The 13,673-nt window shown below is 38.3% G+C and overlaps 1 protein-coding gene and 1 long non-coding RNA gene across 2 annotated transcripts; one reads left to right on the top strand and one right to left on the bottom strand.

Annotated features, from left to right (window-relative positions):
• Nucleotides 1-644: 644 nt before the first annotated feature.
• LOC131787548 (uncharacterized) lies at nt 645-6,363 on the bottom strand. The gene is made up of 6 exons (XM_066162795.1): nt 6,291-6,363; nt 3,193-3,314; nt 2,638-2,863; nt 1,943-2,171; nt 1,633-1,786; nt 645-1,514 (listed from the first exon to the last, which is right to left on the bottom strand). The coding sequence occupies exons 3-6, from the start codon at nt 2,766-2,768 to the stop codon at nt 1,267-1,269; spliced, it is 762 nt and encodes a 253-aa protein (XP_066018892.1). The 5' UTR covers nt 2,769-2,863; nt 3,193-3,314; nt 6,291-6,363; the 3' UTR covers nt 645-1,266.
• LOC136279202 (uncharacterized) lies at nt 3,328-5,180 on the top strand. The gene is made up of 2 exons (XR_010716775.1): nt 3,328-3,488; nt 5,016-5,180. It is a non-coding gene; the product is annotated as an uncharacterized lncRNA (long non-coding RNA).
• Nucleotides 6,364-13,673: the final 7,310 nt, after the last annotated feature.

A 13,673-nucleotide genomic window follows, 5' to 3' on the forward strand; every position in this document is an offset into this window, starting at 1 on the left:
TTTATTGCAGAGGTCCACCTCTGTAAGTATGAATAAGGACGAAGAGGTTGATACCGATGATCTACTTTCAGAAACTGACCGAACAAGGCACAAGATCAGAAGGGACTTCGAAAAATTTAGACGAAGACTGCAAGAGATGGTACAGCTGCCATAGGCTACAAAAAAATACAGACCTTTGCATCTCACTTTTCTCTCAAAATTATTGTCTTTATCCATGAAAACAACTAGCTATGTCCTCGGATGTTTTCATCAAGGGAAATTTGCGTAAGTACGTCATGTATGGGAAATTATTATGGATATTACTGTATGTATGTAAAATTATAGGACATAATATGTATTAAATAGATTAATTCCCCATGGCCTACCTAGACAAACTTGTAGGAAGTCCACTGGTCAAAATATTGCTGGCTCATTCTTTGAGTCACGCAGTTCAACGTCGGTAACACGCAATGGGGATGTAGACTTACATGGACATATAGAATGCTTGAAAGATAAGGTCGAAGTAAGCAAATATACACAGAGATCTGTAGAGTTTCACCTAAAATACATTCATGTTTCTCCAACTTCATGGATGTTTTTTTTAAAAAGAATGTTGATGGGTTTGAGATGGTAATTTGGATAAATCTCTCCAAAACCATTGATGGGAATCGAGGCACTTAACATTACTGGTTTTATCGTAAAAAACCATCAATAGTTAATAGGTTGTAAACATAATACTGGTAAGTTTTACTGGTACTAAACACTTGTTTATTGATAGCCTCCATTCTAGGGTCCCTTTTCATTTTGCCCATATTACAAACCAACACATGAAAAATGTGAAAAAGGTCTTCTTTGGCAGTCTAAGGCTTATTTTACTACTGACTTGAATATTAGTAATTTAAATGACCTTAGGTTCAGTGTACCACAACATACATATTCAGACTACACTATGATTACTGGGGCTAATCAAAGTAAATGTTTAAGAATAATTTACTTTTTCCTTTCAACACAAAAGAATGAGGCAGGATGAAAATTGAACTTTTAGCATGAAAAACACAACGCAAAAAAATTCATAAAACTTTTCCAAAAATCAAACTCTACATACCAGTAATGTAAAATTTCAACTAATAATTGCTACATAAAATACAAAGATTAAAAACCATACTGTACTCATCAAGTAGCTCAAACAGTAACATTTGCTCAACAAGTATAAAGGTATATAATAAATGATTTGCAAAACATGATCAGGAAAGAAGTCAGTAACCCTTGAGCTTTTGAAGAAAGAAGTCAGTAAACCTTGAGCTTTTGAACATTGTCTCTGTTGATATCTTGAAGGTTTGCACTGTCTACCTTAACAAAGTTCTCCTTCAGAAAGGTCTTGGTCAGTGCCATTGCCATGCTGTCTTTGGAAGCAAAATTGCAGGAGAGTCTGAATTTCTTTGCAGCAGAAACCAACTGTTGCTTTGCTACATCACTATATCTGATTGCAGAGAACAAAACTGTGATGATCACCTTGGCACCTTGCAGTGACAAATCTGAAAGTAATGAAACATGGATTATCACCGGTCCCATCAAACTCTTTTTGATTGAAATTAATCAAATTTGAGCTTAGCCTTATAAATATTAGATATTCAGTGTACAGATGGTACATACCCTCTTCAGTTTCAGAGAAAGAATCACAAGTACTATTATTTGAAGAACTTGGTATGTCTGTGTCACCTACATCATCACCATGAACTGCAAGGTCACTGTCAGCTTCAGATGAACTGCCACTCACTTTAAGTTTTTTTAGGGTACGTTTGTCTGGCTGTAAAGAAACACATAATACCATCTTAAACACCTGAATTATTGTTTTACAAGACACTGCTTATATTTCCAATAGAAATCCAACAAACTGAAATGTTACATGGCTCTATTCTAGTTTATTCCTTATTACTGAGTTCATGAAGATGGAGCTACAAACCTGTGTGTAGTCATGTCCTTTGCGAATTTTACGTCTTCTTTCATTCAAAACATCTAATACATGCTGTTTGATGCCCTCCTTGTTAAACCCTGCTGGTTCAAAACTGCAGGTCTCTTCCAATGTAGACACCAAATTTGCAAGTTCTTGTGTAGCAGCAGGATCACTCCTAAAGACTGGAAGATCATTTCCAGGCCACTTCTCCAATGCTGCACTGGTAACAGCTTTTCTTCTGAAAATAAATCAGCAAAAATGGTACATAACAAACAAGTAAAAAGAAAGTGCCAATCTAAGTGTATCCTGATGTGTTTATACAATAAGTTGCAGGAAAAAATAAATGCAGTTTTGAAAGTAAAGACTGAACTCTTAGAGGTCTTATCAGTAGTGTGCTTTTTGTGGTTTATCAGCAGCTATGCCTTTCATGTTCACTTTGTCTTCAATGATTTCCCCTCAGGTTAAAATTTAAATTCTGTTGGAGCATTACCTATTTCTTGTGGCTCGTATGTTAATTAATAAAACACGTTAATTTTACTAATTTTGTCTAAAGCCATAATACGAGTCTAGAAGCTTACTACGCATGCGTCTTACAATTGGCGGCAAGGTTGGGGAAAGTTGATGTGGAATTCAAGATGCTAAAAGTATGCCGGAGAAATCTTACGAACATACGAGAAATATATTACAATATATAGTTTACTTACTTTGCTTTATAAATTCTTTGATTTAATTCTGTCAATGTTTTGATTTCTGTTATTGTGGGCTTTTTACGATGCCTGCTCAACACTGGTACCAGAGGTAAAGTTAACCCTGATATCATTTCTTTCAGGTGCATCTAATCACCGACTGTAGTCAATCCGCATGCAGCATACTGCGTTGTGTTCCCTTCTCTCGCCAAAAGTTTGAGTGCATTGCCGTCAATTTTCTGTTCTGTATTGAAGGAAGAAAAACCGAAGAAACCATTAATCATTGTTACAAAACGTAAAGGCAAAATGGGAACGAAAGAAACGAAGTGTCGTTTCAAATTTACACTCAGACATAGTAGCATGCAGGTAATTGGTGAAATGTAAGTCCGGATTGCATGTATACCAAATGAATCTCAGCAAACTTTCCTCAATTTTGGCACATTTAAAGATGATTTTAATCGCATCAAAAAGGAGCAAAAAAACGTTTCCAAAGTCGGACCAAAGAACACTGACAGTTCACGATCGAACGAATTTACAATTTTAATATGGATTTGCTTCATATGTACAACTTACCTTCGAACGTTTTAGCCACATCGTCGTTAAACTTCTCCCGAATTCGTTTGGAGACCTCATCCACCGTCCACTCTGTTAATTGCTTTGAAGCTTCCTCCATGTTATTAGGTTACGGCGATGTTCTAGCGTAAAGGTCAGCATTAGATTCCATCCACCAAAACCACCTTGGTCGAGAGGGACTGAGATGGAATGATGGAAAAAAATTACGAAGCTACGACAACATGCCGACTTATCCCGATGACCCAAGTGTATTATTTGTTTGGGAAATTGCGTCAAAACATTTTACTAAAGAAATGGTAAGTATTAATTTATTGTGCGATTGTAGTATTATAAAACATTTTACGCAATTTTATGCAGATATTTCACGTATTTAAAAGGTGCTTAGATGTTACGTAGTTTTGGTGGATGTCATTAGGGAACATCCACCAAAACTTTGACCAAAACCATCAACAATATATTTTTTAAATTTTATCTATAGCCATTGTTAGATGTTCAGGGAGACAAAAGATTTATACCACTAATTAGCAGTTAGTGCTCTGGCTAATTATTTTTTATGGTGCACAATTGCTGACCGACCAAACGTTCATAATGATTGTCATAACTCTTAACACATAGAATAAAGTGGTTTTGGTGGATGTTTCTCTCCATCCACCAAAACCACCACAGAAATTTATGCTACTTCCTTACAGAAGACTGATGTGACCTGCTATTTGGAGTACATAACCACAATCTATTTCTTTGTATGTAGAGATATTTTGGAAAGTTCTTGAGTCAGCACCTTTTATTATTGAAACCATAATCATAACATGGTGCATAATATAGCATACAAAAGGTTCTGGTGTGGTAATCATGTAATCTTGAAACAGGAGAGTTTTTAACTGACTTAAACTGATTTAAACAAACATTTGCAACAAAATTCCAGGTCCAGAAATTTCTTCCACTATTTCCGCCAAAATCATAACCTTTAAGTACAACAAATCAGCACATTAGTAATTGTTATCAGGGGTCTGAAAATCCCATAAATCTTTCACATTTATTTCAAGTAACCTTTAATTTCACATGGAAGTATACACTCAAGATGCAGAATGTCTTACAGTTTACAAACTATTTCCCTTTTTATGGATAGACAGTGAAAGGCCTTTGCCACATTGGTGAATCAAACCATTGTATACCATGCATTTTGTGATAATTGTTTGTTTTTGCTCACAATACCCAGAAAAATGGAGGGGATAAATTTAAATAGCAAATTCTATGGTTAAAATTAAATAACATTGGAAGATCAAATTAACTTTGTACTGTTTAAAATTCAGTTTTGGTTTCTTGCTTATTCCAGCCTCTTGATATTCAAAAGCATTCCTTGTCATTTTTGTGTTCTTCTGTGTACATAACTTGAAAAATAAACACAGAGAAAGGAAACCACAAAGGATTAAACTTGAAGCTAAAGCAAAGTTTAAGTTGAGCCATAGCTGATCCAAATACTGAGCACTTTGTATTGTAACCCATTTAGCAGTAAAGTTTATCTATATGTCTGCCAGCTTGTCACAAGTCTTACCCCTCTCCTTCAAAAGTCTCTATAAATAAATTTTTCTTTGTGGTCCCTAATTGATGATTAGTATATTACAGCTCCTCAATTTTCCTCTCTCAAGTCAAGGTTACTCTAAATTTAACAAAGTAATGGACTTGATAAAACTCAAACTATAACTCAGCTGGCTGCTACTTGCAACCTTAATTTCTAGATATCAGTATACAATAATCAATATGTTATAAATAAGAACCCTAATGCTTAATTTTGCAGTGATCAACTTCCTCCTTTTCATTTGCAGACCAGACTGGAACCTCTATAGGTGTGTTTGCTTGTTTTGAGTGGGGATGGAAGAAAAGGAGTCATGCCGCATATCTGATTTATTAAATCGCATTTGTTCTGTTTATACATGAGTAGAACTACCTTGTTCTCTGAAAAAAATAAAATTTCTCGCATTTTTATCTGTGCTTCGCAGTCAAACTTCCTTGTGTCGTGGACAAGAAATCTTATTTTCTTGAAAACAAAATCTTTGTTTCCAGCCTTCTGTAATAGGTAAATATAACAGTGTAAGATGAGTGACAGTGTATTTCTCAAGTTATTTTTTGGAATGTGACAAAACGGAAGTGTCATAGTGTGATAAGGAGCAAACATATGATTGCTTGATAGAATGCAAAAAATGCAGAATTGCATATATTTTCTCCTTTGTCAGCAGCATATGTTAGTGAAAAGTTCTTACAATTGTTAACTTCTAAACCATCTTCAATTAAGCCAAGATTGAACTGTTATCACGTTTGTCATAAAAGTATTCTGAGATCAATGTCATATGACCCATTCATGTATTTGACCTTTAAAATTAGCAAGCCATAGTTGACAGAAACACAAAGGTTGAGGATAAAAAGAAATTATTATATACAGTACTTCTTCTGTATCTTTTCGTTTCCTTTTCTCTCCAGCTGTTCAATCTATGCCGTGCTGGCAATTGAACACTTTCCTTCCCAAAATTAGGAAAGGCACACCAGTAAAAAACGAATTTTTGCTCCTTAAATATCTCATGCATCTTCCCCCAGTATTTTGTGACTTCTGTCCGAGGAAGGAGGTGTAAGCATTAAATTAACCCGAATGATTCCACGATTGTGGTATCATCCAAGCCATGCCAGAGGACTTGAACTAGACAAACTAGTGAGAATGCACAATAACGATAGCAAAGCTTTGTAATGCTAAAGAGCTATATCAAATATATATAAATATATGTTCCCGAAACCTTTGACAGCTTTAAAGAAAGAAAACTTCGTCGTCAATCCTGTTTCAAATTCCGCAATAAGTTTAAGCGCCTCATCGACAGAATTTACGTATCCTAAATTATCTGCATGTCTACCATCAATGGTTCGCGACTTAAAATTCTCGCTATGCTGTTTCTGTTTGTTCCTCAAGAATCATGGGATTTACAGCTTCGGATGTTCGGCTACATCACTTGCGGATTTCCGAGAATCTTCGGTTCTGTTTTGCAAGTCATTAAATATTCCATCTCAGTCCCTCTCGACCGAGGTGGTTTTGGTGGATGGAATCTAATGCTGACCTAGCGTAAAAGCATCCGTAGGCGGCGGGAAAGTGAAAAGGCGCGAAGAGAAATACAATGGAAATCAGTAGAGCGCCCGAAAGGCATTGATGGTTACTGTGTCTAAATCTGGACTAACTCGTGACTTGCCCCAGTCCTTAATCTCTTGAAGTAGGAAGGTCAAAGCATGCCTTTACCAGTTTAGTAAGTATGGAATAGTAATGAAGTGTTTCATTACTTAGTTTTTGGATATTCTTATTGCTTTGTACCATGAAAAGAAGCTGGAGTCGAAGGGAAATCGTTAGATGTCAGTGCAGCGACCTTTCCTGTGCTCACGTTCATTGCCCGTGTATTTACTGTAATAGGAAACCTGTTTCGTCTTCGGTGGAGTACAGACATTGGCACTGGCAAAATTCCTTAGAACTGGCCGAACCCGTTCTTAATCTAGATCGGTAAGCGTTTTTTTTTAGTTTTTCCTCGGTAAAAGATCAACAAGTGGCTGCAGAGGCCTTTACTTGAGCTTCGCTCCATGATGTGGGTGTTTCTAAACACAGGAACGCATTAACACAGAACAGAGTAACAAGAAAACGATAAACAGCACTATGTTCTTGTTAGTAAGTAAATCCGTGACCTCTTGGAAGCTTTCTGATCAATCCCACACGGAGAAACCGAAATCACCTTCGGATTTACTTTAGTTCTGTCAATCGATCATCACCTTAAACAAGCGAATTTTCGCCTTAAATCTTCTTAATTGAGTTTATACCAAGCATTGCTGAACTAAAAAAAGTTTAAGGTTAGGCGCAAACCCAACACTATTATGAATCGTTCCAATTGTAAACGATCTGCAGGTGTATGACGTGTACTTATTTCATTTGCATTGTTCATGAAAATCAATTCTAGGATGAAGAATAATTTTTATATTTAATTGATTTAATTTGTAGTTCATCAGCTGAAGCTGACTTTGATAATGAAGATAATGGTAATAGTACTAGTGTTCATCAGGATTGGTTGCGGGACTCCAGCGGTGGAGATTGTGAATCATTATCACCAGACCAACAACCAGAACTAGAGGAAAATTCAGGAGAGCTGAGACTTAAGAAAGAAATTGTATGTGCCATATGCAGAGCACTTATGTTGGTAAACCAAATGCAAGGAACATTAAATGACTTTGAAGAAGTATTGGTTTTTGTTAAAGACTTGTTTTGTCACAGTAACCAAAGTCTCACAGCTTACTGGCCAAAAAATTGGAGAGAAACTGAAAAACTTCTTAAGGAATGTGGTTATAAGGAACCTAAAGAGTTCAAAATCTGCCTTGATCAAAGTCATCCTTGTCATTGGGATGTTATAGATTCTCCCAGTGCTACTTGTAGACATTGTGGAAAGAGTGGAAACATAAAATACTACTACCTTGGGCTTTCTCAGAAGATAAAAACATGGTTCTCAGACCCTAGTATGTGTGAAAAGATGCTGGCCCATTGGGTTAATAGAGAAGCATGGATCAGTGGAATTGGTCCAAACTTTGAGTTGTGCGAAGTTTGGGATGGCAGTCGTTTCAATGAACTGTCTTGGTTCTGGAACCCAGACAAAGAATGGGTTTTACCATACAGATGTCACTGTTGTGGTTATGTCATCACAGTTGAGCAAATTGAAGCATTCCCTGAAAGAGATGGTGTTTACACAATACAGTGTGAAGAGTGTGGGGAAAGAACAGACATCAACCAAAATCTGCTTGGGGTGAGCCTCACAATATTGCACTTATAGGTCACTGGGATGGTTGGCAGCCATTTGGATCACCAGGTCAGCATAGTTGTGGAGCACTAGAAGTTACCATTGCAAATATGTACAAAAAAGATAGGAATGTAACTGATGAGGTGTATGTTGTTAGCTTTGTGCCGAGTCACATGTTGCCAAAGAAGCGACCTAATGCCCTAGATCCATTCCTTGAGCCTCTCATTTCAGAGATTGAGAACATATTTATTGATGGCTATGAAGTGGAGTATGTGGGTGACTTTCCTCACCTGCCAGCTGGCAACATTGTGGTCCGTGTTTTGCTTCTACTTTGGACCGAAGATTATCCTGCTCAATGTGAAGTTGGCAAGTTTATCAAAGGTGGAATCCTAGCTTGCAGAAGAGATAAAGTTAAAGGAACCATTAATCCAATGGGTGGAACCCATTACTATTATGGAAAAAACCGTCTCCATGCTAGATTCCCATGGGAAGAACGGAAACTTGCAGCTGAACTTGCCAAAATGAAAGAGGTAGCTGATGAAGATCGCCCCACTGTTCGTGAAAGGTAAAGTAGAGAGTCAGGTTATACAGGACTTAGCATACTGCATCGACTCCACAAACTGTATGGATTTGATGTTATAAAGACACAGTATGTGATGTCATGCACAATCTTCCTTTAAACATTGTGGGGAATTTACTTAAAGTCATGATCGCTGAGGAAAAACTTGATGCTAAAGTGGCAGATGAAAGGCTAGCAAAGTTCCCGTGGACTGCAGAGCTGAAAGATGGGAGGATTCCCCATGGATTATCATCCCGTCTTGGCTACTGGAAAACTGAAGAGTTCCAGAAGTTTTCCTACCCTGCCTCAGGAGTGCTTTTGGCTGGCTTGCTAGAACCATTGGACTACCATTTGTGGCAACTCACAGTGAGAATGACAGAACTTATCTTCAACCATCGTAATATGTGGTCTCATGATGACTTACAATTGTTCGAGCACTTGGCAAAGCGTTTTATCATTCTTACTAAGGAGCAACGAGGACTGACTGCCTGTAAGATTACTGTCCACAATCTCCAGCATATTTCAGAAGATGCTTATCGATTTTCTCATCCTGACAACTATTGGTGTTATCCCTATGAAAGAGCTGTAAGGCAATATGTGGGCATCTCAAGCAATTTCAAGAACATAGAATGTTCATTTGCCAAACGTGAATCCTTCAGAGAATTGCTTAAAGTTGTGAGAGCTATGGGCGGCCGTCACCACCAAAAATACAAGGATGTCTAATAGATCAGCAAATACAAAGATGGTATAAGGATCAGCTGCAGGATAGCATAGCTAATAAAGGAATGGCATGGCCATATTATAGACAGTCTAGTTTTCCTTCGTGAAACAGAACACCCTAAACATGAATAGTTTAGCCAGATGAGAAACGGTCTAGTAGCCCATGTTGAGTTGGAACATGAGATTGTGAAATGGACTAGCTCAATTACAAATAGCTTAGCACTCATTTGCAATACAGTACTCAAACAGTGTAGCGTTGCGTTAAACGGCTCAGGGTAACGTCGAGTAGCACAGCGTACGCACAAACGGTGTAGCGTTGCGTGAAATGGCTCAGCGTAATTTAGAATGGTGTAGCGCTACGAAATGGCTCAGCGTAATGTCGAATGGTACAGCGTACATAAAAACAGTGTAGCGTTGTGTGAAATGGCTCAGCGTAATGTCGAATGGTACAGCGTACATACAAATAGCGTAGCGTTGCGTGAAATGGCTTAGCATAATGTCGAATGGTACAGCGTGCATACAGCGTAGCGTTGCGTGAAGTGGCTTAGCATAATGTCGAATGGTACAGCGTACACACAAATGGTGTAGCGTTGCGTGAAATGGCTCAGCGTAATGTAGAATGGTACAGCGTAGACAAATAGTGTAGCGTTAGGTCGAATAGCTTTGCAAAACATCAGACGCTCTATCTGAACATTAAATTGCTTAGTATTACTTGAAATATTTCGATGTTGTGGCGAATCGTCGTGGTGTGACGTGAAGGCCATGCCATTCCTTTATTAGCTATGCTATCCTGCAGCTGATCCTTAAGCCATCTTTGTATTTGCTGATCTATACGACATCCTTGTATTTTTGGTGGTGACGGCCGCCAAGGCATCTCGCCGAAACCACCAAAAACACAAACCGCAAATGGAACAGAGATCTGCTGGGGGCATGACGTCATCGAATGTGAAGACTGGCGCGAAACCATTACATAGTATAGTCGCTGTGTGGAAGAGTCTTCACTTCGCCTTGCCGTAAAGCAGAGCCAATTCGGTAAGTTTCTCCTCTTTTTTCCCCTGCCGATATTGCATTTATTCGTTGTCGTTCATGATAGTGTTAATTAAAAGAGCGAGACTGGATTCTACCACGGTTTACCGGCCTCCCGGTTTACCACAGTTTGCACGTGTTGGTGAGCCTGAATTTTAATAGTATTACGTAGTGTTATGATGTGCATTAAATGTCGATTGCCGAGCTCTCATTTCTTTTCTTTTCTGACTCGCGCTTACTTTTCAAAGGGAGTTTAACTTCAACGGTTTTTTGAACATTGCGGAAGTACGTGAGAAGTTGGATTTTGTGTGTGCCCTGGACGCCATGGTCCAACTCTAGTCAATATATCTTGTGTGTACTGAACTCAGTCTGTAGCAATAATAATAATAAAAATAATAATAATAATCGCAAAAATTAATAGTTGAGGTACAGAAATGTAAAAATAAATAAAAATATAAATAAATACGTCTACCGAAACAAACGACGAAACAGCAAGATGTCCTGTCAATTGTCTGAATTATGCAATAGTTTTTATTCGTGAATGAAAGTGATCCTCGCAGTAATGTGCACTACTTAGGCAGTAGTGAAAATAAGGCCTGAAAAAAAAAAAAATTCAGGCCTGTACGGGATTTGAACGCATGGCCTCTGCGGATCGCAGAGGTCATGGGTTCAAATCCCGTACAGGCCTGAATTTTTTTTTTTTCAGGCCTTATTTTCACTACTGCCTAAGTAGTGCACATTACTGCGAGGATCACTTTCATTCACGTCTTTATCCGCAGTTCAAATATATGACTTTCATATATTCTTAACCAGTTTTTATTCAGCAAGTTGCGACTGTAACAGATCGAACGGTAAAACTCGACCTAGAGTTGGACAATTACGTACAACTACGTGCATTACGGTGTCCGCACTAGCCTTCCTTAATACGTGATGACTACGGAATGGGAAAGAGCACAGGGAAGATAAGTATGTATGCGCGCAAAACCAACTCAGAAAAAATATTACTCTGGCAAAAACTATTTTGGAACGCGAAAAAAACCCTTTAACTGTTTCCGGTCCAGACATGTAATCTACGTTTGATCGACAAAATAAAAATGGAACTTACTTTTACAATCACTGCACCCAGGAAAAAATTAATAAACGAAGCAATATAATGCACACCTCTTTAAAATAATAAATATGTCTTCTCTTAGCTTACTCTTATCATCCGGCACACCAATTAAAGCATTCCGATATCACTTTAATCGAAAAATGTCAAAACAGATCAACACACACAATATTCAACTTCTCACGTACTCCTCCAATGTTCAAAGAGCCGTTGAAGTTGGACTCTCATTGAAAAGTAAGCGTGAGTCGGAGAAAGAAAAGAGAGCTCGACAATTGACATTTAATGCACATCATAACACTGCTTAATACTATAAACATATTCAGGCCCAGCAACGCGTGCAAACTGTGGTAAACCAAGAGTACGCTGTACCATTCGACATTACGCTGAGCCATTTCACACAACGCTACACTGTTTTTATGTACGCTGTACCATTCGACATTACGCTGAGCCATTTCCCGCAGCGTTACACCATATGTGTGTACGCTGTACCATTCTAAATTACGCTGAGCCATTTGACGCAACGTTACACCGTTTGTGCGTACGCTGTGCTACTCGACGTTACCCTAAGCTATTCGTAATTAAGCTAGTCCACTTCACAATCTCATGTTCCAACTCAACATGGGCTACTAGACCGTTTCTCATTTGGCTAAACTATTCATGTTTAGGGTGTTCTGTTTCACGAAGGAAAACTAGACTGTCTATAGTTTGGCCATGCCATTCCTTTATTAGCTATGCTATCCTGCAGCTGATCCTTACACCATCTTTGTATTTGCTGACCTATTTGACATCCTTGTATTTTTGGTGGTGACGGCCGCCCATAGAGAGCTACCATCCTACCTCTAGAAGAGCCCAGTTTCAAAGTTGATCTTCAAAAGATGTGTGCAAAATCTTTGAAAGCTGCTAAACACATTAAGAAACTGATTGCCACTAACCCAGAGTCCGCAAGTAGCTTTAGGAGGGGGTTTTGGTTGGAGGAATGCTGTCCAGTGAAGTGCATTTATCTCAAGAGGATATTGACTTGATTATGTCTGATTCTTCCTTGCCTTCTGTTTTTCCAGACACGACCTTTTCTTTCAAAAACTTGTGGAAACCAGATCAAACACCCCAAGGCATGCTTTACAGAAAAGGAGAACACGTGGTTTTGCTGGATAATGCCAATGAGCAGCATGTTTGCCAAGTAGAATACTTCTTGTGTCTTGAAGTTGATGGAAAGTTCTCAAAAACTGTTAAAGTCTTGAAGTACTCTATGGAACTGGATGGGGAGGGTAACCCCTTATCTGACCCTTACAGTGGAGGCTTGATGACTGATATTACCACTGGTGTCCAAGTTTTGATCGCTCCAGTTACAGCAATTTTGAGGAAGGCTATACTGTACAATTACAATGATCCTCTACATCCTGGTAGGAGAACAGTGCTAGATTTTCAAAGAGAAATCATGCCAATTACATGGGGTGACATCCAAGTGCCAGTCAATATGTTTGGGTTACCCGGTGGCTGGTTAATTCAAGTTGTGAACGAGTCGCCACCACAGTTAAATGTATTCGGTGTAAGGCAACTTTTCGAAACGTTTGTGGCTTTATACTCTGTATTTTATCCTTATCAATACAATCACGCCATCGATAACCAGATCAAAAACGTCAAAATTTATATTGTGAACTTTCCTCGCTGATATCCCAGGAAATTCTTGACATTACAGTCTCTTGTTTTGCAGTTGCTTTAATTTGCATTGGTCATTAACTACGTTTGTTTTTCTGTTAAAACGCCACTGTCTGGCGCAAGAAGATATGTCAGTCTATGACACCGCGTGCTCTCAAAGAAACGTATTATAATTTTCTTTTATGAACTGTAACGTACCTTTTGAGCAGATAAGAGAAACAGATCATAGATATAGACTGGAGTTTCTGGTTCATTGGTAGTCTAAGATATAAAAATAAGTTGAGGAGTTAAGTCCAGAATAGCTAGGGTCTTAAAATGGCTCCTTAACAAGATTTGGTATGGGCTGAGAGTACTTGAGTGCCCGCCCAAAAGATCAGAGTACGCCCTCTAATCAGATCTTGACGTTCATGATGTTTTCCTGTTTGCCTGATACTAGTTACTAGGAAAGTTACCTTATATTCACAATTACAGGCCTTCCCCAATACACTTCACTTGAGCCATTACTTAAAGGTTTCTGAGTGCGACAGATCCTTTTCTTGGAACTGATATTCCAGAGACTTATGGTGCGTAATATTTAAGTAGACTCATTGCCAAGAATTTCAAGAGT

This window comes from Pocillopora verrucosa, chromosome 2, assembly GCF_036669915.1.
Source record: "Pocillopora verrucosa isolate sample1 chromosome 2, ASM3666991v2, whole genome shotgun sequence".
Classification (NCBI taxonomy): domain Eukaryota; kingdom Metazoa; phylum Cnidaria; class Anthozoa; order Scleractinia; family Pocilloporidae; genus Pocillopora; species Pocillopora verrucosa.